The sequence below is a fragment of the Chelon labrosus genome (assembly GCF_963514085.1).
Source record: "Chelon labrosus genome assembly, chromosome: 9".
Lineage (NCBI taxonomy): Eukaryota > Metazoa > Chordata > Actinopteri > Mugiliformes > Mugilidae > Chelon > Chelon labrosus.
In genome coordinates, this window is record NC_140359.1 from 3,232,315 (window position 1) to 3,255,137 (window position 22,823).

General features: G+C 40.8%; 2 protein-coding genes across 2 annotated transcripts; one reads left to right on the plus strand and one right to left on the minus strand.

The window, feature by feature from the left end:
- The first annotated feature begins 471 nt into the window (after positions 1 to 471).
- Positions 472 to 8,353, plus strand: dpp7 (dipeptidyl-peptidase 7). Its single transcript, XM_084551288.1, has 13 exons — positions 472 to 761; positions 1,115 to 1,241; positions 1,329 to 1,468; positions 2,215 to 2,378; positions 3,498 to 3,633; positions 4,246 to 4,327; positions 4,474 to 4,640; positions 5,827 to 5,887; positions 6,317 to 6,435; positions 7,001 to 7,157; positions 7,881 to 7,945; positions 8,045 to 8,115; positions 8,214 to 8,353. Exons 1-13 carry the CDS (start codon positions 678 to 680, stop codon positions 8,323 to 8,325), a joined length of 1,485 nt encoding a protein of 494 aa, XP_084407414.1. The 5' UTR covers positions 472 to 677; the 3' UTR covers positions 8,326 to 8,353.
- Positions 8,354 to 11,450: 3,097 nt separating this feature from the next.
- man1b1b (mannosidase, alpha, class 1B, member 1b) lies at positions 11,451 to 22,612 on the minus strand (the record flags this gene model as incomplete). Its single annotated transcript, XM_084551286.1, has 14 exons — positions 22,087 to 22,612; positions 21,345 to 21,464; positions 20,016 to 20,124; positions 19,115 to 19,233; positions 18,533 to 18,669; positions 17,648 to 17,757; positions 17,243 to 17,422; positions 16,355 to 16,503; positions 15,665 to 15,853; positions 13,389 to 13,579; positions 13,060 to 13,180; positions 12,609 to 12,803; positions 12,368 to 12,499; positions 11,451 to 11,657 (listed from the first exon to the last, which is right to left on the minus strand). The coding sequence occupies exons 2-14, from the start codon at positions 21,447 to 21,449 to the stop codon at positions 11,451 to 11,453; spliced, it is 1,944 nt and encodes a 647-aa protein (XP_084407412.1). The 5' UTR covers positions 21,450 to 21,464; positions 22,087 to 22,612.
- Positions 22,613 to 22,823: the final 211 nt, after the last annotated feature.

Below are 22,823 nucleotides of genomic sequence, written 5' to 3' on the forward strand. Positions count from 1 at the left end.
GAGTCGGGAATCCTGAAAGGCATCAAGGTCACCATACATGTGAAAGCTAACAGAATTCTTCCATCCCTGGTCTGTGCTGTACATAACTCCATGCCTGCAAAAATTGACACACAAACCTGAGACTGCTCTGTGACACACATGGAATATGGAAAATGTTCTTCATCACCAAATGTGAGTATATGGTAAACTGCCAGGAGAATTTAAAGGCAGGGATGGAAGACGTTGAGTTGTCCATAAGAAGGAATAACAATAATTACAATAATTAGTTGTAGTTGTTTTTTAATTATTTTATAATAATAATTTGCAGCTATAGTGTATAAAATCTTTACTGAGACATAAATACCAATACAGGCACAGATGCTATGCTAAGTAAATCACAAAATTTTAAAAAAACAATTAAAAAAAATGTATTTAGTCAGTGATATATAGTATATGTGGTTGCGTTTTTCAGTAAACGTTATTGTATTTTTGTATGCTTTTTAAAGTTCTTTCACAAATTAGTCAACAATGTTTCCGCTTCTACTGCCTATTCTACCTTCTACTGAACAGTCCTCATGAGTCGCACTTAAACGCACCATAGATCACAACATAAGTCATGTGACACATGCGGCTTAGCGCATGCGCAGTGAAGAATTGTAATCAGACTGCAGTCGATTCGGTAACTTTATGCCTGAAACATGAGCAAGATATTAGCTTTTTTCGCGATAACATTGACAGTGTTTAGTGCCGACGTGCTGCACGGTCTGCCGAACACTTCCCAGGTAAGGTTTTGCTTCACTATGTGTATTGGTTCTTAAAATGTCATTTCCGCTTTGAAAAAAACGTAACTATGTCTGTACTACTACTACCAATGGGTGGTCCAGCTAAAATAAACTGAATATTTCCTCTATGTGTGTAGGTGTAAGTCTTAAAAAATACACATTGTTTAATGCTGAATGGGTGCAAACCGAATTGATAAGTGACATTTCCTTTAAACCCGGAATTTAATTTGCATTCTGTTTGTGGTTTTCAGTCAGCAAGTTGATCTACAATTGGTAGTTTCTGTTACTTCGAAGCGTTGTGAATAAAGATCAGTCAGCATAGCATGTGCTGTTCATTTGATCCATTTTTCCAGGCAGGAAAACATCATGGATTCAAGGCAGGTCCCCAGTTCACAGAGAAATACTTCACTCAGACTTTGGACCACTTCAACTTTAACACCATGGGGAATGGGACGTTCAGTCAGCGTTACCTGATCACAGGTAAGATCATTTCCTTCTTCTCAAATGAGCAAATTGTAGCAGTAAATGATTCACACATGGTTCCATTTTCCCGTCCTCTCACTCCAGACGAGTACTGGAAGAAAGGCTACGGCCCCGTGTTCTTCTACACCGGCAATGAGGGAGACATCTGGGAGTTCGCCATGAACTCTGGATTCATCACAGAGTTAGCTGCTCAGCAGAAGGCACTGGTCATATTTGCTGAACATGTAAGGAAACGATCACGAAACAGAAACAGAGCGGTCAAATACAAGTTACGGCTGATGAATCTGCTTCTCATTTGGCCTGGGAGAAATGGGGAAATGGATGAGTTTGACTCAGACAGTCAGCTGATGTTCACTCCCCACATCCCTCTAAATTGTGCCCCATGTTTAACGTTAAGAAAAATAGAAAAGAAAAATAATGAACAGAAAATTGGAGGCTGTAGGTGACAGAAGCACAGGAGCATGAGTTAAAACCAATGTGAAACATGAAAAAATAGTGTATTCTATGATATAAATGTTGTCAACCAATCAGATGGGAACATACCAGTTACTGACAGGATAAGTGAATAATCTGTCAGTTTTATTTATAATGCACATTTATAAGCAACAACAGTTCACCAAAGTGCTGTTAAAATCTCCTGACATGAGATGGTACATAATGCAGCTGTCAAACTGGAAAAGAACCAGGAAAAGAGATCATATCACTCTGGTTTTATCAGTCTCTATAGGCTCCCAATATGTTTTAGAACTGATTTTAAATTCTTATTGGTCACTATTAAAGCTCTTCATGGCTGTGCCTCTGGTTATTTCCCTGAGGTTTTTAGTAGCACTGTATGCGCCAGTACATACCTTGAGATCTGAACTACTTCCCAAGTACTAGATCTGGGATGCACAGCAGCAGCTTTGACCCTGTCTGAATTAGTTTGGACTTAGTTTCTGTCTCTATCTCTCTCTATCTCTCTCTGCTGCAGAGATACTACGGCAAATCTCTTCCATTTGGCAAAGACTCCTTCCAGATCCCTCAGGTCAGCCTCCTGACGGTGGAGCAGGCCCTCGCCGACTACGCTGTCATGATCACTGAGCTGAAACAACAGCTGGCAGCTGCCGACTGCCCCGTCATCGTATTTGGTGGAAGGTAGGGTCCACCTGTCTTACTCTGCTTTTAGTGTCTTCTCCTTGTGTGACCTCTTCAGAAGTTTTTATTTCAGCTCTGGTAGCAGATTGTGTGTCTGACTTTTTTCGTGCACCTGTAAAAGGAATAGTGTTTAATGATAACATTACTGCGGCAATTTTAGAAAGTAAGTTAAGTAAGTTTAGTTTTTTTTAATTCTTTTTTTTTGAATTTATATTTTCTAAGGTAGTACAAGAAAACAATAGCTTTCAATTACCGAACATGGCATAGGATGTGAATACTGTGCCACTTAAAACATGGGGGTGGCAGTGTCCTTGTTTGGGCCTGTTTTGCTGCGTTTGGTCCTGGACGGCTCGCTACTCATAGGCAAATGGATTCTGAATTATACGGGCAAATTCTAAAATGAAATCCGGGAGCTGAATCTAGAGAAACTGGATCATGCAGGAAGACAACAAGCCCAAGAACACAAGTTGTTCTACAAAAGAATGGTTAAAAAAGAAAAAAAATTAATGTTTAGGAATGGCCAAGTCAAAGTTATGGCCTTCATCCAATAGAAATGTTGCAGCAGGACCTGAGGCAAGCAGTTCCTGTGAGGAAAGCCACCAACATCTCAGAACTGAAGCGGTGCGGTTCTGTTCTGAAGAATGGGCTGCTGTAGACGACAGATCAGCAGTTACTGGAAACGTTTAGTTGCTGTCTATATCTGGATGAGGGGTATATGATCCTCTCTGGTGTTTTTTGTTTTGATTTCTTGGTTGTAGTAGAATCTTAGTTTAAGGTATCTGTAAAAAATATTGGTTTGTTTGTTTGTTTTAGTGAAATGGTCTCTGAGAGTTTGAAATTCATTATTTAGGTGTTCTTTAGCATTTGCTTTCAGAAGGTGACCTGAGTCGCTCTTTTACTATGTTTTCACTCCTCTGCAGTCTAGTCAGTGATAAGTTTTCCTTTCCTTCCAGAAAATTGGTTATAGTTTGGCAAATTATCACAAACCCAGTTTTTCTTATTTTTAGGGAGTGAGAGTTAATATAACGTGATTCCTTTTCAGATAAATAATACAAATTCTCAGTCTTATGTCTAAATTCTGGACCTTAGACTTTTCTCCTTTCTCATCTCCTCCTGCAGTTATGGTGGAATGCTCTCTGTCTATATGAGACTCAAGTATCCAAACATCGTGGCTGGAGCTCTTGCAGCCAGCGCCCCCATCCTGTCTACCGCTGGGCTGGGAGACTCCAAGCAGTTTTTCCGAGACGTTACAGCTGTAAGTGCATTGATTCTTTTCTTTTTATTGTTGTCCAACTTGTGATTTTCAGTACAATTTATATACAGAGACAAGAAAAAGTAGGTGGAGACTGTGACATGTGCTGGTTTTCTGTATTAACTGGTCCTGACGTTCCTGCCTAGTGTAGCCAGACTGGTAACACGCTATTTGGATTTCATTATGAGAAAAAAATTCTTCTGAATGCAACGGGATAGTCCTGCAACCAATCATAGCCATGTTTCATAGCCAATTCAACTCCACGATGTATAGATGACGTGTAAGACTACGTCATTGTTACTCTTCTGTCCATCACCACATAAAGCCCGCCCAAACAATTTGATTGGCCCAGCAGATCCTTGCTTAATCAATTGCCAGTGGTGACACAACCCTCCCATAAATATTTTGTGGCGGAAAATAGGTCTGATAACACACAAACACAATAATTTGTATCCAACAACTGGTTCAAGCTTATTTCGCAGAAATAGCGTTGAATAACTTACTTACCTTGACTTTTTTGGGAATTAAATTTTGCAAACACTGGGTAAATGTGATCCCTACATGTAAACCCACACATGTGCAAGTTAAATAACAACATCTGTGTCTCATTTTCAGGATTTTGAGAATGTCGCCCTTGAATGTAGAGATGCAGTGAGAGGAGCCTTCCATCAGCTCAAAGAACTGGCTGAACGTGCAGGTAAGCCTGTGTGATAAAGTCTAAAACTAATTTTTGTTTAATATGAATAATTTCTGACCATGGAGGTGTTGCACTATTAAACTGTAGGTGGAAAAGTAACGTAGAGTAAAAGCTGAAACCCAATCCCCTGGCTGTGTTTTGACCAGATTACAGTCGCATCCAGTCAGGATTTGCTCTGTGCAAGCCTCCGTCATCTGCTCAGGACATCCACCAGCTGAACGGCCTGCTGAGGAACGCCTTCACTCTGATGGCCATGCTGGACTACCCTTACAGCACTCACTTCATGGGCAACATGCCCGCTAACCCTGTCAAGGTTCACATGCTGACATATTGATATTATTTCATAATACTATCAAGTAACAATATCAGATATACACACACACTAGTGAAAACGAATGTATTCTAATATAACAGTAAATCTAAACTTCATCTTAACTGTTCCTAATGTTTAGTTCTTGTTGAAACATGAACAGAGAGATGGTAATTCAACTGGGTGATCATTTTAGAGGATGTAGTTTGTGCTGTTGAACCGTATGTAATTTAATTATTTAATTTAATTTAGCCTTAGCCCACTAAATAAATTAATTGAAACGTGTTGTTATAACACAATACACTTCAGTAGTACCACAAACCACATCCTCCACAATGAAAACAGTTAAATCAACAGCATTGTCAGTTATTTTAGGGTTTTAGGCTTCCACATCCAGGTCGAAACCCGGAGCATTTAACCCTCAGGTTGGTTTGTTTGTTCTGGTGTGAACACAGCAATTGCACTCTGTTCCGGAACAAATGAAGCGAACTGAGCTTGGTCAGAGAGGGTGGTCTCATCCAGATTGCATTTGCTCCCCGGAGCAGTTCATTTGCAGCCTGAACAGATGTTAGGCACAGGCCTATAAGACTGCCTTATAATTACATGACCAGCTGGTTTACCTAATGCATCTTTGGAACAGTGCGCATCCGCAGCAGTGCGTCTTCTCATCATTTATGCGTAAACATTTTCTACACATAGATGCTTTATCAAACTGAACATATACGTAGATCATATGCAGACTACTGACTACAGAACAGCAATAAATGCCAGGGCCCACTCTCACTGCTGATGCTCCATTTTTCATTTGACTATTTCCTAAAATTCAATTCCTCCGGTGGCCGGTGAGTGTATAATGACTATTCTGAAGAACAACAAAGCTTGCTTTTTGTGTAGTCACAGATGCAGTATGCACACAAACCAGCAGTTTAAAACCACTGTGAAAAAAAATCTCCATTGATGAATTACAATATCCAGTTCCACACACTCATCTTCCTTTTATCAAACCTTTGCATATGCCACTATTATTGTTTTAATATAAGTATATATTGACATAAAATATGATAAATATTCCTAATATGTTTAGATTGATATGATGTAAAATAATTAACTACTATAATAGTTTGTACCTAGGTTTCAGATAATCATAATGGACAGAAGCTGTCAGTTACATTTCATGCTTTTTTTTCAGGTGGCCTGTGAAACCATGCTGAGGGGATCTGACCTGGTGGCTAACCTCAGGGACACTGCAGGTATTTCACACTGAGATGATATACGGTACATCAGTTTGTAGAGTTGAGTTTGGAAGCAAGCTTTTCATTTTTTGATCGGGAGTATTTCAAGTAAGCAGACGTCAGAGGACAGTGGCCAGCTTAATACAGCCAATGTTTCGGTCGCTTGTTTATACTTTAAAAAAAATACAATACCAAAGAGTTTATACAGGAAATATTGTCTATGTTGGCATCATGGCTGCAGGTTGTTTACTTAATTCAAAGTACACTGTAAAACTATTCAGTACATGTTTCAATACACAAATAATTACTGTACCTATTAATTGTTGGGCATTTTCTGTCATTGTTTCAGCTCTGCTTGTGCATAAAACATTTCTAACAAAGCACCAAAGTTTTTTTGTTTTCTTCTTCCCCATACTTTGACATTAAATAAGCTTCTCTAACCTGCAGGCATTGTGTACAACTCTACTGGGGTGCTGACCTGCTTTGACCTGTACAGTCTGTATTTGGAGTGTGCTGACCCCACTGGATGCGGACTGGGCTTTGACAGCCTGGCCTGGGACTATCAGGTACTGAAACATCAACCAACACACAGCGTAGTGTGCAGTTTTCTACACTGACCATTGATAGGAACTCAAGGAAACTGTAAGTCTTGTGGATGGATGTTCTGAAAGCTACAAAAGTGCGCTGCAGTGATGTCTGTATCTAGTCTGGTGGCAAAAAAAGCTTCGTTTTGGTCTCATCGGACCAAAGAACCTTCATCCAGTTGACCTTTAAGTCTCCCGCATGCCTTTGGGCAAACTCTAGTTGAGGCTTAATTTCTCTACTACTCTCCCTTAAATCTTTGACTGGTGAAGATCCCGTGCAGCAGTTATTGTATCGACCTTGTCATGTCTGAGCAACCAAGTATGCAACGCCAAAGTTTCTATACTCTGTATTAATGCCCATAGATAGCAAGAAGGTTCCGTGTGAATGGTTGTGTCTCTCTGTGTTAGCCCTGCGATAGACTGGTGACCTTGTCCCTTCACAGGACAAGCGGTTACAGAAGATGAATGAATGTTCTCTGAGTTTGCTCTTTTTTTCTTTTTCCATGTGTGGTTCTCACAGTTCCCTCCTGCTTCTATGTTCTTGCAGGCATGCACAGAGATCGATCTGTGCTACGAGAGCAACAACGTGACGGACATGTTTCCTCCCATGGCCTTCACTGAGAAAGACCGTGAGCTTTACTGCTCCAAACGCTGGGCTGTGGTTCCACGACCAGACTGGCTCAGAATCCAATTCTGGGGTGACGGTGAGCACTGAATACCAATAAGACTCAGCAGACTGAAACATCTCTGGGATTCAGAAATGGAAAAGTAAAGGGATTTTATGCAGTGGATTATCAAGTGCCATGCACAATATTTTCTTTTTAATTGCCTTAGAGCTCAGATAAATATGCATCTTGATCAACCTGGCCTATCAAAACTTAGTGAATCGTGGTTTTTAATGCAAATACTATGTGAGTGAGTAGAACCCAGAGGATTATTTGATTCATTGCTCTTATTCTTGTATTAGATACACAGTATAATTATGGCAGTCAAATGCAGTGCTTGCGGTTGTCAATGGCCACTGTCAATCACCATGATGGCGACAACATTGACAGTTGGTGAACTAAAACTAAAAATGGACACTTGAACATACACCAACATTATATTAACTACCTATAATGACAGAAACTATATTTTAAAAAAATGCATTTGACTTGTATTTTAGTGTTTAGTTTGGTCAAGTCCCATCCACTAATGTGGATGGGGTGGAGCTTATGACCTATACTGCAACCAGCCACCAGGGGGAGCTCCACATGCTTTGGCTTCAATTTTGATGAGCAGCCATGGCTTCTACTGTCCACATAAAGTTGATGCCTGGAGATTGAGGATGGATAAAGCCAGTAGTCAAAGTTTTCATCATAGGACAGCATAGTGGGTATCAAGTGAGCTCATAAAGTTCGTGTACTAATAAACTTTTGTTTCTTCAGCCCTCTCCACAGCCAGCAACATTATTTTCTCCAATGGAGACCTAGACCCATGGGCCAACGGAGGGGTGAGTTTTTCTACCAGAGGAGTACATTTCAGTAAGCTGTCTATGTGGCAGTAAGAGTCTCTGCTCTCAGTCTGACTTTATCACTTCTCTGCTGCTCAGGTGCGAAAGTCCTTGAGTTCATCGCTGGTAGCCATCAACATCTCTGGAGGGGCCCATCATTTAGACCTGAGGTACTGAGAGCCCTCTGCCCTTCAGAGTCATTCCTGACCTTCACTTTAACCTCACCAAGTGAAATCTAACATGATTTTTAAAAATCTCTTTTATCCAGAGGATCTAACGATGATGATCCAGTGTCGGTGATCAACGCCAGGAAGGAAGAAGCACGGCTCATCGCACAGTGGGTGAAGATGGAGAGGAGCAGATTACGAAAGTCACTTTAAAGCACTGGTTTGGAGTTTGTTGGAGGACTGACATGATCAAATCAGAAGTTGTTTCTGTGCATAGGTGTGAGAAGGAGAATTCAGAATCACTTTAAACATAGGTCCAGAGTCGGGATGGAAAATACTGGACTTCACCTGCACTTCCTCGTTTCATTCTACATAATGATGATTGTCCACAGTGGGTGTGAGTAGTACACCTGTAATCAAAGTGTTCACGTAATGAATCTCAATCAACTTCAACCAGTTCAGTGTTACTACTGTTTTTGATCAGATGGTGCAGATCAGTGCTTGACATGTTACTGCAGTATTTGCAGAAAAATCAGACATTCATTCACTTTGTGACACATCACATATAATTACTGAAGCTCTGCAGCCTCATTTGACACACCCCTGCACCTTGTTCATTTGAACTCCCCTCTGTGCAGTGTACTTGGCTGCTCATGCTGCCAGCTGATTCAAAACCTCAGGTTAGAACAAACTGCTTGTTTAACCAATCAATGAAAATGTGATGTTTGTGTTCAATAAATTCTCTTTAATTCAAACAGGTTTTAAAAAAATTAAAGCGGCTCCAGCATTTACTATACACAAGGTGACATCGAACTGTTTTTTTTGTTCTTGGGAAAGTTTGAGATAAATAACATAAAATACAAAAAAAAAAAGAAATGCATGGACCTGTGGACCTTATAGACAACTGTAAAGAAAACGAGTGGAGTCAGGTGCACTGGGCGTTAATGGTAAAAAGTTAACACTGTGGCTGTTAGGAAGATACTGAGCTTCTGCATCAACAGTTTGAGTATTTCTCTTCTTATTTCTGCTGCAAAACATAAAAGCTGGTAGAACTCGTTAAGGACCAATTCAAGAAAACCACAGCTGTTCTCCTAGTGAGAAAAGAACGTTTCTACAGCCGTCTTTCAGGCCCACAGGGGAGAGTGATAGATGGGTCCTACCCTTACTAATGGACATTTAAGGGGCATAACATGATAAAAACTTTGTGTCTGAAATTGCATCAGGAAATAAAACATAATGAGAAATGTGGGTTTACGGACACAGAACACACACACACATATATATGCGTGCAAATGTACTTTCATACCATTTGAACACGTATTACAAGCACCCGTTCCACTCCATAGCAACAATCATTTGACTAAAAATCTAATATGGTATAAAATGGCTGTTTATGATTCCACAGTGACAAACTCCTCAAGCCCTGGAAAGAAAGACATTCCAACAGCAGGGTCCGTTCTACAGTATGTCTTTGGCTCAGGAATTACGCAGAAATACATCCAGGGAGAGATCATAGAGCACTTGAAGGCAGGATTAAAATACAATGGTACAGATAAGCATTGTGTAAACCCTTCTGACTGCTTTGAGGGCCTGCTGGAAAAATATCAATCATTATTTCACTGTAAAAATAATCTGCAGTGATCACACTGACCACATTCTGTAGCAAATCGGCAACATACAGTATGCACATGTAAAGACTAGCTTGCATGGACTTTAACAGACTGCTGTCTTTTAACTGTTGTCTGAAGCAACATTAAAGTTCTCACCTGAGACGACACAAAGGAAAACATACAAGATGAGTTTGGGCTCGATACAAAGTCAGATGTTTCTTAAAATCAACAACTATGATGGTAGAAACATGGTTATTTACAGGAATGACTGCTGTTTCTTCTCAAGCTGCTGCTATTGCAAAAACTAAACTAACTGCACCACTCACTGACCTTGTAAATCCAACTTTAAATATACACTACAAAGCAATATATTACACTACATTTATATTAAAATCCCAGTATTCTTTACACCTCATCAAGACGAATGACACTCAGTGAAAATAGCAGCTGCTCAGTCCAAACAAAACACAAAACAATTACAGACACTAAAGACCCACGGCTGTACCCCAGGAAGGAAACACTTCACAGTTGGGAAGAGAATATGCTGCTTGGCAACAACTGGAATGAGAAACAAGGTCACATGATCCTAAGTAGAAAAGGTGCTGCATTTATGTCACGATGGAAGACGCAGTTAGGAAAAGTTGGAAGGTTTAAAGCAAACAGCTTGGTTTGTTGCTGCTATCTGATCATCCGTCCTTCTGCACCTACAAAAACTTCCAGGTATACATGAATTAAGTAACCAATAGTTTTTCGAAAGATGAATTTACGTGTTTTGCATTTTTTTGTTTTTGCTTTTTAATTTGAAAATCAAATAAACTCCAAACTTGAAATACCAAAAAGTACACGGAGCCTCTGCAGCAGCACTTGACTGGCCTGTCTCCCATAAATCGCACTGCAGTGAGAACACGCCCTCTCGTGACTGAGTGGGATGATTATCAACGTGATAAAAAGGTCACATTTCCTGTGTGACATGAATGCAGCACGGGGCAGTAAACACATGGACTTGATTGTGCACTGCCAGGAGGCTCCGGTGGCAGGAGGAGGGCATCTGAGGACAGGTTCAGCCAGAGCCCTTGATGACTGCGTTTTACATAACGTAAGGAGGAATTGGCTTCTTCACAGCAGGAGTGGTCAGGCCGCAGGTGGGATTGGTTCCAGTTCAGACAGCTGCTGTCAGGGAATGTTTTGCTACGAAGGCAACCAGCCCGTCAGCACTGGGGTCAGAGCTCCAGGGCAGATACTCCATTACTGGCTTCATTCACAAGGTGTTAAATGCTGTTTTACAAAGATGTCCAATCTGAAGAATATAGCATAATGTGCAGGTAAAAAATAAGACTGTAGGGGTCTTTTAGGAAATCTTCTCTGACATCAAAATTCTTACTTCAGTCATATGACTTTCAACACCCCTGAATCTGTCCTGGCAGACACTCGTCCTCATATCTGGGTTTCTGAGAGGACTGAAACCTTCCCAAGCTTCTCCAGCATCAGCACTGTCACCAGAAGTTCATGAAACCAAAACGAGCAGTCGATTAAATAAAAAAGGCTTGGCCACAAACAGAAGTGAACTGAGTGAATAGTGCACATCTGAGGCTTTTTCCATATGTGGTCCGTGTTCAGAGTTGCGTTTTTGACAACGTTCCGACACGGACACTGAAGACAAAGGAATCATCTTGGTGTTAGACCGACCCTGAGAGGTTTCTTGTGGTGCATTGCTGAAGCGTGCGTGAGTCACACGGTGGAAGGCCAGATGGGCAGGGGATGAGCCTCGGTGTTGAAGACATACTTGTCCAGGCTGATGAGGTTGGGGTCGTCTGAGAAGAGCAGATACAAATACTTCAGGGTCTCTCCCAGGAAGAAGCTCTCCATTTTGTCACGGGGGCTCGGATACTCTGGGTCACGCACGTTGTTGATAGAGGTGTAGCCACCAGAAGAAACCTGAAGGGAAACACACAGGCATGCACTCAGTGTTAGAATAGAAAATGGATTGTCTAATAAAACCTAAGATAATAACTACCATCAAGGATACAAGAAAACACAGAACATCTAAATACACATCGATTTTCCTTCCATACCTTCTTTCATGTACTCTCATATGTGGCTATGCAACACCAGCTCATAAAAACACCTAGAGAGCAGTGCATGAGACAATAGATCTAGCCTGGGAGCCAGACCAACTTCTCCACATATAAATCTTTAGTGGCGGAAAGTTGGTCTTGTCCAAAAGATCTGCCAGGCCAGTCCAATTGTTTGGGCAGCCTTTATGCACCGACGGAAAGAAGAGTAATGTGTCCACACTACCAGCGTCAAAAGCTACAACTCAGCCAGCGTTGCCAGTGACGTAGTCGCTTGAACAGTTCACGCCTGCTCCACTTTCCTGCCACACATCATGACCGACATGTAGCAACAAGTGTCAGACGTCTCACTAGTGCAAACACATCTGAGCACATTTGGGTTGAATTTACAAAATGGCAGCGGCACAGAAGCAAGCTGGTGTACTAGATACTGACAGTGAAATAACTTTAAAGGATGAACCAATCAACCAACCTGCATTTGATGATTTTACAGAAGTCCACTCAAGACACTGATCCTAAATGTATGATTCTGCTTCAGACAGACCAGCGTAAACCAGCCTGTATTTAACTGACCTTGGTATATTTGTTGAAGTTCTGGAGAATCTCCCAACCCCACTCCCGGTACTTGTGATCCTTTGTGAACCTATACAGGTAGAAGAGACTCTCTACAGTCTCTGGTCGGAGGAGGTTGTGTCTGTCAGCGAGCTAGAATCAAGATTAGAAAGCAGTCACAGACAGTAATTTGAGAGTCACGTCCAAGTTAACATTTACTTAACCTACCCCCTCCTCCCTAGCCTTGACTGTTTCTTCCTACCTTTACGTCAATGTCCCGGATGCTGCCTTGATGCATGTTGAAGTGTACGATTTCTGGACTGAGGCCTGTCTCCATCTGGGCATACATCTGGTAGCAGGTCTCCATCAGCTGTTTGGCCAGGTCCATGTGATCAGCAGGTAAGCCGTTGTAAGCACCGAGGGCCAGAGTGCCAGGCAGGAAACACACCAGATGGTCCTGAAAAGGAATCAATAGATACATCGACTGAAAAAATAATTATTAGCTTTTTTTGTCAGGTTTATGCTGACATTTCAATTTCTTTTCTGTCAAGTCTACAATGTTTAAGAATTTATCTGCAGACTGTCAACTCCAACCCTAACCCTCAAGACAAGTAACACAGACAATTTGTATTGGACAAGGTGAGAGAAGGTGCACAGCTGTTATTAAAAAATAATGATCAGCAACTCTGACAAAGTTTTTAAGTATTACTGACCATTTTAGGGCTGAACTGTCCATGTGAGATCTCTCCAACAAAGGTGAGGCCATTAGGTGAAGACTTCTGCAATAGGTTCTTCTTTACGCCTTCTATTGCCTGCAGATAGTCCTCCAAGAGTCTAAATCACACACACATATACTCATTTATAAAGGTTAAAAACAAATGGGGAAATAAATCAAGACCACAGATGGTAGAGTGAAGGAATCACGTTAGAGCCTTGCACGTCGGATCACATGCTCCTTGACAAAGCTAGGAGTTGTCACACATGCATTAATTTCAAAATCTTAAACGTTGAATGAACACTATGCGTCTTAAGTCTGACTCACTGGTCCTCCTTCTTGCCTCCTTGGATCCACTGCTTCAGCAAGTATTCGTAATAGCTATCTGCTCTGGCTCCCAGCGTGTAGATGCCTTGATGGGTGAACTGTCCGTTGTTTGTGTTGATGAACATGGGCACAAGACCATCAAGCTTGCCATCCAGGTCGTGGACGAGTTTCATGACCTCTGACACCGCAGCCTGAAGGACAGATGTGAGATTAGTAACGACTTTTGCCAACCTCAAACCCTTTCACCTTAAAAGTCACACTTGGCTCATTGGTGATTTACCTTTGTCATCACTTTCGGTACTTTTTATATTGAACTAGAACAATAAGGGATGTCCTGATCACTACTGGAGTTGATCTAGGTATTTTTAAAATGACTGGAACAGTGTCAGGCCAAAGTATGATCTTGTGTGTTTATTTACACTATATTACCAAAAGTATTCGCTCACCTGCCTTTACTCATTCTATGAACTGAAGTGCCATCCCATTCCTAACTCATAGAATTCAATATGATGTCGGTCCACCTTTTGCAGCTATTACAGCTTCAACTCTTCTGGGAAGACTGTCCACAAGGTTGAGGAGAGTGTTTATAGGAATTTTTGACCATTCTTCCAAAAGCGCATTGGTGAGGTCACACACTGATGTTGGTCGAGAAGGCCTGGCTCTCAGTCTCCGCTCTAATTCATCCCAAAGGTGTTCTATCGGGTTCAGGTCAGGACTCTGTGCAGGCCAGTCAAGTTCATCCACACCAGACTCTGTCATCCACGTCTTTATGGACCTTGCTTTGTGCACTGGTGCACAGTCATGTTGGAAGAGGAAGGGGCCCGCTCCAAACTGTTCCCACAAGGTTGGGAGCATGGAATTGTCCAAAATGTTTTGGTATCCTGAAGCATTCAATGTTCCTTTCACTGGAACTAAGGGGCCAAGCCCAGCTCCTGAAAAACAACCCCATACCATAATTCCTCCTCCACCAAATTTCACAGTTGGCACAATGCAATCTGAAATGTACCGTTCTCCTGGCAACCTCCAAACCCAGACTCGTCCATCAGATTGCCAGATGGTAAAGCGTGATTCATCACTCCAGAGAACGCGTCTCCACTGCTCTAGAGGCCAGTGGCGGCGTGCTTTACACCATTGCATCCGACGCCTTGCATTGCACTTGGTGATGTGTGGCTTGGCTGCAGCTGCTCGGCCATGGAAACCCATTCCATGAAGCTCTCTGCGTACTGTACTTGGGCTAATCTGAAGGTCACATGAAGTTTGTAGCTCTGTAGCAATTGACTGTGCAGAAAGTCGGCGACCTCTTTGCACTATGCGCTTCAGCATCCGCTGACCCCTCTCCGTCACTTTACGTGGCCTACCACTTCGTGGCTGAGTTGCTGTTTTTCCCAAACGCTTCCATTTTGTTATAATAGAGCTGACAGTTGACTGTGGAATATTTAGGAGCGAGGAAATTTCACGACTGGATTTGTTGCACAAGTGGCATCCTATGACAGTTCCACGCTGGAATTCACTGAGCTCCTGAGAGCGCCCCATTCTTTCACAAATGTCTTGTTTCACAGTCTGCATGCCTGAGTGCTTGAATTTATACACCTGGGGCCAGGCCAAGTGATTAGAACACCTGATTCTGATCATTTGAATGGGTGAGCGAATACTTTTGGTAATATAGTGTATTTTAGGTTTCTAATGAACCAAAACCACATCCCTGTAGTGTTAAATTTCTCTTCTGTTTAATGACGGCTGGCTAGTATCATAGCTGCAAAGCTGCCAAAAATCCGAGCAGAAGAAGAAAATGATGTCAGACAGTATTTTGTGAATTGTTCTGTGTGAATGTTTGATAAGGTGGTAGTAGACAGATATATATATGTATATATATTTTTATTTTTATAGAATTTTTTAGTTTCTGGAGCAGAGAACACAAGTTTACTAGAGCCAAGGTACGAGCTACCCTTTCCACACTACATTAACTTTGACAGCTCTATTTATTGGACTGAATCCAGTCACATCTATACAATGAAAAAAAGACTTTAGGAATCTCCAGGAGAGGAAACTGGGTTTATTTAAGATCGAATCGGTTGATACTCAATATTAAAAGATCGGTATCGGATTGAGGGGCAAAAGAACTAGATGGGCACATCCCTAAAAACAAATACTTTGGTAATATAAGTATAAACAGTTTCCACAAACTGCTGAATCTTAAAAAGGTGCCTGCAGATGGGAAGTGGTATCGCTCAGCGCTGATTAGAACTGCTACAGTTTTATGTTATGACAGTGGTCACCTGGTACCGTGACTCCTGGGTGAGGCGGCTCAACTCCCTGAACTCCAGCTGGATGCTTGTGACTTCGGCTACAGTGCTATCTGAGGTCCAGCGAGGAGGGTGGGCTGTACCTTTCCCAATGTTCACATCAGAGTAGGGGATCTTAGATGGTGTGTTGAATGCGGGCATTAGCCTGGAGCCTATGTCTATCTGTGGAGAAAGAAAGCAGGTGTTGGCAGATTAAAGGAACCGAAAACCACAAACGAAAGTCGACCGGGAATGACTTAATTTGTTTTTTAAAGTTTGATAGAAGGGTATGCATGTATGAAGGTCGGGCACTGAGGTGGCTTGACAAGTGTTGTTGCTTTTGGCAAAGGTCTGTATTGTCTTTCTTCTACTAGTGACAGTTAAACACTTTAACTTGTGATTTATAGCCCAAATATTAGAGGCAATGTTTGCTCATGTGAATGTTTGTGGGATTACACTGTGATTGGCTTTGCAAAGGTAACATTCTTACAACAAAATAATTTCAATTGATTGTTTCTATATGTCCACACGTGATGTGATCTGTTATTCTGTTATTTCTGTTTGTAGTTTAGGTTTGTTTGGACCCAACTGTATTTTCTAGAATCATGAGGTCCTCCAAACTACTCACAGAGGATCTAAAAGTGAAGTTCAGGTTCTCAAACGAGCACAACTGTGGCAACTCACAGCTTTTTCAAGGAAGACGGCGTCTCCAGTCAGATGGTAGGTGCTCAGAAGGCCTCCCAGTATGCGAATGGTGCTTTCAAACAGGTTGACATCTACATTTTTGTTGAACGTGAGCTCGGTAGTCACCCACGCCTTTGCTTCTTCAAATTCTGCAGTTTGTTACAACAATTTGAAATTACTGCACAATATTTTCCATCTTTTTATGAGATTACAATGCTTGGTGCATACCCTAACATATCATAACAAGGTAACACACCATTTGGATTTCGTTGTGGGGTTCAACCGGTACAGAGAAAAAACACCTTTGTATGCAAATTGGACCCAACAACCAATCAGTCATTTATTTTGTTGAACGCTAATTTAACTGCACAGTGCTCAAATTATATGTATAGCTATGTTGCTCTTACTCTTCTGTCCATCACTGCATAAAGCCCGCCCAAACAATTAGATTGGCTCTGCAGATCTTTGCCGGAGCATAATCTGGTCCCAACAGAGAGACTCCAGACCAGCTTTCTGTCACCAATATTTTGTGGGTCAGGGAAGTTGTGCTAGCTTCCAGGCTATCCCTTGCAACTAAAAATATATATGCGACTAAAAATCTGCAAACATTATCTGTCTTTTAGTCGTGGTTCAAAGCTGAGCTGTAAGAGAAGTTTGAGAAATTTCTTTGGATTTTATACATTTCAACATTGCTTTATGCCCCAGTTACGCCCTCCACTGCAGTCTCCCAGCTTCTCAGAGTAATCTTACAAGCAGCATAAACGATCAGTATTTGAAGTATGTGTATGCCACCTACTTACACTTTTAGTATAGCTATAGGCTTGAACTCAATAATCATTTAGTAAAGAGGCAAAAGTTAAAAGTTAAAAGACATAATGGTCTGTATACCTTCTTTAAGCCCAAGGATCCACATGGTATCGAGGGCGTCAATAAGTGTCAAACCCAGGCCAAACCACTCGCTATATGACTTAGAGACGGGCCTGAGCTCGTCGTAACCCCAAGCAAAGTCTTTGTAGCCCTTCCATGCATGTCTGAAAGAAACCCGCACTTCCTCCAACCAGCTGGCGTCTGGAACACACGATACACACAAAATGACCGTTTATTAGCTATTCATGAGTAAAAAGGGTGATTAAGAAAAAAGTGACAGAAACTTTCGACTAACTAAAGTTTTAATTGTTTTTCATGGTCACATCACAGTCACACTTCTAAGAAACTGATGTTATTCTGCTAAAAAAAAAGGAAAATCAACTTTTTATTATCAGTAAAGGAAGTAGTAAATAAAACAGCAGATACCTGAATCATTTGAGGGTTTGACTTGCTGGTTGGCAGGGGAATCATCCTTCTTCTCCTTAACCCTGGTATCTTCTGTGGCCTGGTCATTATCAATCACGGCCCCACGCCAGCTGAAGTAAATAAATGATAAGATTTACTGTCACGTCAAAAAGTAATGTAAAAAAAAGTAACATTCGATCCCCTCAAGGTAATAATAGTGAAAAGTATGACAGAGAAGAGCTGCACAAAAGCAAAACCATATGTCAGATGTGAAACTAGAGGTAATCGTGGTAATACCATAAATCTGTAAAAGCACTGATAAAAATATTTTTAAGGAAAATTGTTTCAAAACTAAAGTATCTGTAAATGTACTGATATAGAATCAAATCATATCTGGACAACAGCAACACCCAGCCCTATAACAGAGAATGCTTAAAGACAATGTGAGGCCGTCTGTCTGAAAGCTGAACCAGAAGTGGATTCTTCACCAGAATAATTATAGCTAATCCAACTAGAAATGGTGCAAAATCAAAACGGGAATGTTACGGAGAGGCCTAGCCAAAGCCCAGACTGGAGTCCCCAGCACATTCTTTTGATGAACACAACAAGCAATAAAATAAAACATTTCAGTGAACCAGTGTCAGACACTGGTAGACAATTGTGCAAAAATGTCTACAGGAAGTTATTTCTGCTAAAGAGGCAAGAATAACTTGCCAAGGAGGTACTTACTTTATCCACAAATTATTATATCTATTAATACCTTTGTTAAATAAATCATTAAAAACCCAATTTTTCCATGAGCTCTTGTTCAAGTATATGACCTTTAGCTGCAGGCATCAAGAGGGATCAAGTGCCAACAAAAGTCAACTATTTCAATGGAATGAATTTTAAAAACTGAAGTCTCACCTGATCACTCCTTCCTCCTCCTTCCCTTCCTTCTTGCTGCCAGCTGCCTTGTCTTCAATGACTGTATCTGAAGCATTTATTTTCCTCTGAAGATGATTCTGAAGGAGGGGTGGTCCTCTCTTATTAGATAATTTTCGCTGTGGAAAAAGGGTTACACAAGCAAGAAATCATTTAGGATTTCATGTTCTTAATATATTAATACACGTATATAAGAAAATCTGCGTTTATGATTTTTATGATCAGAGTTCATGAACAATCAGCTATAAGAGAAATACCAGACCATACATGTGAAGTCAACTGATTTGGTACTAATTTCACTCGTCCAGTACTGACATCTTTCAGTTTTCAAAATCAAAATATGCGTTGCCTGCTTATAGACTAGATTACGGTCACGATGTATGATAAATGCAGCCCAACTCCAACATTAAATGCAGTATCTATCATACAGTCTCCTCACTACTTGACAAATCATTTGGAAAGTTTTAGACTTTTAGACGATACAGTCATAGGCAAGTTGCAATTGATCTATGCATGCAAACACACAAAAAAATAAATATATAAGAAGATAAGGGGATAAGAAACCTGGGAGGGTTGTTCTGGCAGCGGTGGTTGGCCCTGCTGAACAGCCTCAGGCAGCACCGGAGGTATGAAGGGCTTCAGGAAGCTGTTATCGTCCGTCTCTTTCACTCCATCTGTAAGGCCTCAACACACAAAAACTGATTTGGTACTAAGGTATTACACTGAGATAATTCAAGAGTAACAGGTTGTCTTGATGAATATTGGCTATGGGTTAGACCCCAGTCAAACAAATGTTTGAGATACTGTAGGTGCAAGCCAACTTGTCGTTATTGAACCTTAAACACTCTTAAGAGTGACATACAAAACATGAACTATTGCACAGTATACAGTATTACAAGAGAGCTGTCCCCTATCATACTTGCAATACCTGTTCCAGTCCAGTTCTCCAGTCAAGGTAACACCATTTATACCAAAAATCATAGCAGCAAGGAAATGGCCATAACAAAACTACCAACTGTCCAGTCAAAAGCTGCACTGAAGATGAATTATGAATCATCCAGACAAGTTCAGAGGGCCTGGTTTATTTGTGATATGACCTTTGTTTGCTACTCATATTACATACAGCTATTGCAACTGGTTTGAACTGCATAACAACAGATATCAAATAGCAACACCACCTGTAACGTTATACAGCTTTGGCCTACCAATGCAGTAGAAATGTTGTTTAGCATCAAACTGTTTATTCCATAACAGTTAAACTTGCCATTTGTTTTTCCCAGTAGGAAAAACTGTGCTAATGTCAATGTCAATACTTATTTTGCCACTGAATGCATATTTTCTGAGTAGGTATGGGTTCAGAATGGATACTAGCTATTAGCTAAGAGGTCAGGAGATGCTGCCATCCTGCCAGCAGCTCAGACTCCTGAAATATCATTTAGAATGTTTAATATATAACTAGCCTTACCTCTGAGGTGTTCAGTAACCGTAGGAAAGGAAGCTATTCCACAAATGAACAGGAGGACGAGGATGAAGAGAATGAGGCTCCGCTGCAGCCTGGATAGTTGCTTCCATTTCTGAAGACACAGAGGATAAAGGAAGAAGAACAAAGTTTTTTAACTTTAACCTCTGTAACTTGACTGACAGGTCTCACCTGAATTGATTTTGTGGTCCAATGTTGCTACAATGCTTTAAACATAATAAATAATGTATGTTCTGCCTTTGTCTGATAAACAGCACAGTGTCCAGAAGACTTCCAGTAAACAGCAGGAGCACAAATATTGTCCAAATCCAGCAAAACCTCCCAGCAGTATGTATGCTTCCATGGAGCCTATTTTCATGCCTAAAATATTAAGTGTCATAACAGGCCAATAAGCACATTTATATGTAATGTAAGCACATCCCCATTCAGACCTTGCATTAACATCCATCCTGGGCAATCTGACTACAAGTGGCCAGCTTTAAGTACATGTGTGAACACACCTAGAATGCATGTAAATGATTTGATCCCAGACCACGTCTGGAGGTGGTCTGGGACCTCACTCCTTTGGTAGTGTGAACACACAATGAGTCCTGGTCACATTAACCACCTACCCAGCAGGTGTGGTCTTACCTTAATGGAGTTTTACCTCATAAATTCCCCCCAAAAAATTAAAACAACACACAACCCCTGCTATAATATGGTCATGTTTTTAATTAAACTGTGTGCAGTTCTGTCATTAAAAAAAGCAAACTCTCGACACTGCATTAGCTTTGGCAGCCCTATTTAATGAACTTATTACAGTCACACGGAATAATTAAAGCCTAAATGAATCTCCAGGGGAGGATATTTTGTGTATTTAAGATCAGATCAGGGCTCAGACCAGCCGATACTCAATATTAAAAGATCAGTATCAGATCGGGGGCAAAAAAATAAATAAATAAATTGGATCGAGGTATCCCTAATACAAAATAGCTTGTGTTCAAGGGATCACAGTAATGTGTTAAAATACGAATCATCTCATTTACACTTTTGTTTAAAAGATTGAATGAGAACTTAAAGCCTCAAATAAAAATAAAGCCTTTTCACAACAATATTTGGATAGTTGATTTAAGAACTACTGAAAAGAGCATCCACCAACACTAGCTGAACACCTCACAGCTGAAAGAAAGGGAGCTTGCAGTCTTCAGTCCCACTATAGGAGCAATATCAAAATAAAGCTAGCTCTGGGAAAAGTTGGACATCGGGAGAAGTGTCCTTGTCAGAACGGGAACCAGAGGACTGTGTCGACAGGAGAAGAAATGCCTTCCCACTTACCCTCCAGCAGGACTGTCTTCTCCACTGCTTACTGTTGTTGTAGCTTCCACTTTCGTGTCCAGTAAAGCTTATAGACACATAGTCCTGTCGGGATGATGGGTGCATGTCTGTAACGAAGCCCTGGAGGAAGAGACACATTTAGTAGAACTGACAGGAGAGCTAACCTGCAAGCTAGGCGACATTAGCATATGAGCCTGAGTGGTGGGTGCAGTTATGACATGAATACTAACACTACGTGGAAAGAAGAGAGCCAAAAATCACATTTTGGGTGCCGACATAATGTGCTTTTACTTTGAGTTAAATTTACAGCACAGCGATTGCGGAGCAACATAACTGTAAAAATAAATGTTAACGGCTAGCGCTAGCATCACATCTGCAAGAATCTATAATTCAACAGGCTACTTTCTTAACTTACTGTATTGATTTTCCACTCGATATAACCTTTACCTGAGACATTTCATTCCAAATAATTCACAATACCTATGTAATGGTGTTTAACTTTCACATAAGTAAAAGTTTGCTATAGCGGCTACTTCACCTAAGAATCACGGCTTGATGTAACCGTTTTGGCGGATACACAGCCACACTATAGACCGAGGCTTGGCTCGAGGCCTAAAAGTGCCGCTAAATATTTAAATTACTTTTTATAAGTAAAGCACACACAATATTTGTATGTCAGTGTTTTGCTGTGAATTTGGTTCTGCTAAGAAATATATATATATAAATAACATCTGTAACGTACCTTTTAAATTATTGGATATTGGATATTGAACCGAAGAAACAGCTGCCAGCAGTTAGCTCAACGATATTGAAGTAGCTTCGGGGGTCTCCTCATGTTTAAAACACTTCATCTATACTACTGTCAAAGGTAGCACATCCAATAATTCTTATTTTTATATTATATTTCTTAAATCGGCATAACACTGACGATAAAAAACAGCTAAACATCAGCCACTTGTAGCTATATAGATGTGCTCATCCCTGACAACAAACTAGATGTGCCAAATGCTGCTTTCACTGACCTGCTGAAAATATCGTAAATACTGAGTCTACTGTTCATTGACTGTGTTAATGGAATATATGACTACATACATATTTTAACAGCTGTTAATTGTCATATGTATATGAAATGTTATTTTCATTTTTTGCTGCTTGAATATTTGGTCATATTTTTGATTTTGTTTCCATGGTTTTGGTGTCCTTTTTCCAAAGCTTACAGTACATTATGCATACACATACTATTAACCATGGTCAGTCGTGAGGAAGTATTCACGTCCTTTTCTGAACTCTATAATGCCAAATGTATCATATTTGCTGAATGAGTTTCTGAGGCCTCTACCTGAAAAACCTCTTGTATACAATTTGGTACTTGTCATCTGCCCCCTGGTGGATTTATCCATGCTCTGCAGTCACTACCCGGCTTTTGGTAGCCATTTCCAAAATGGCTGCTTTCATGGCTTGATGGCTTTTTTTTTTTTT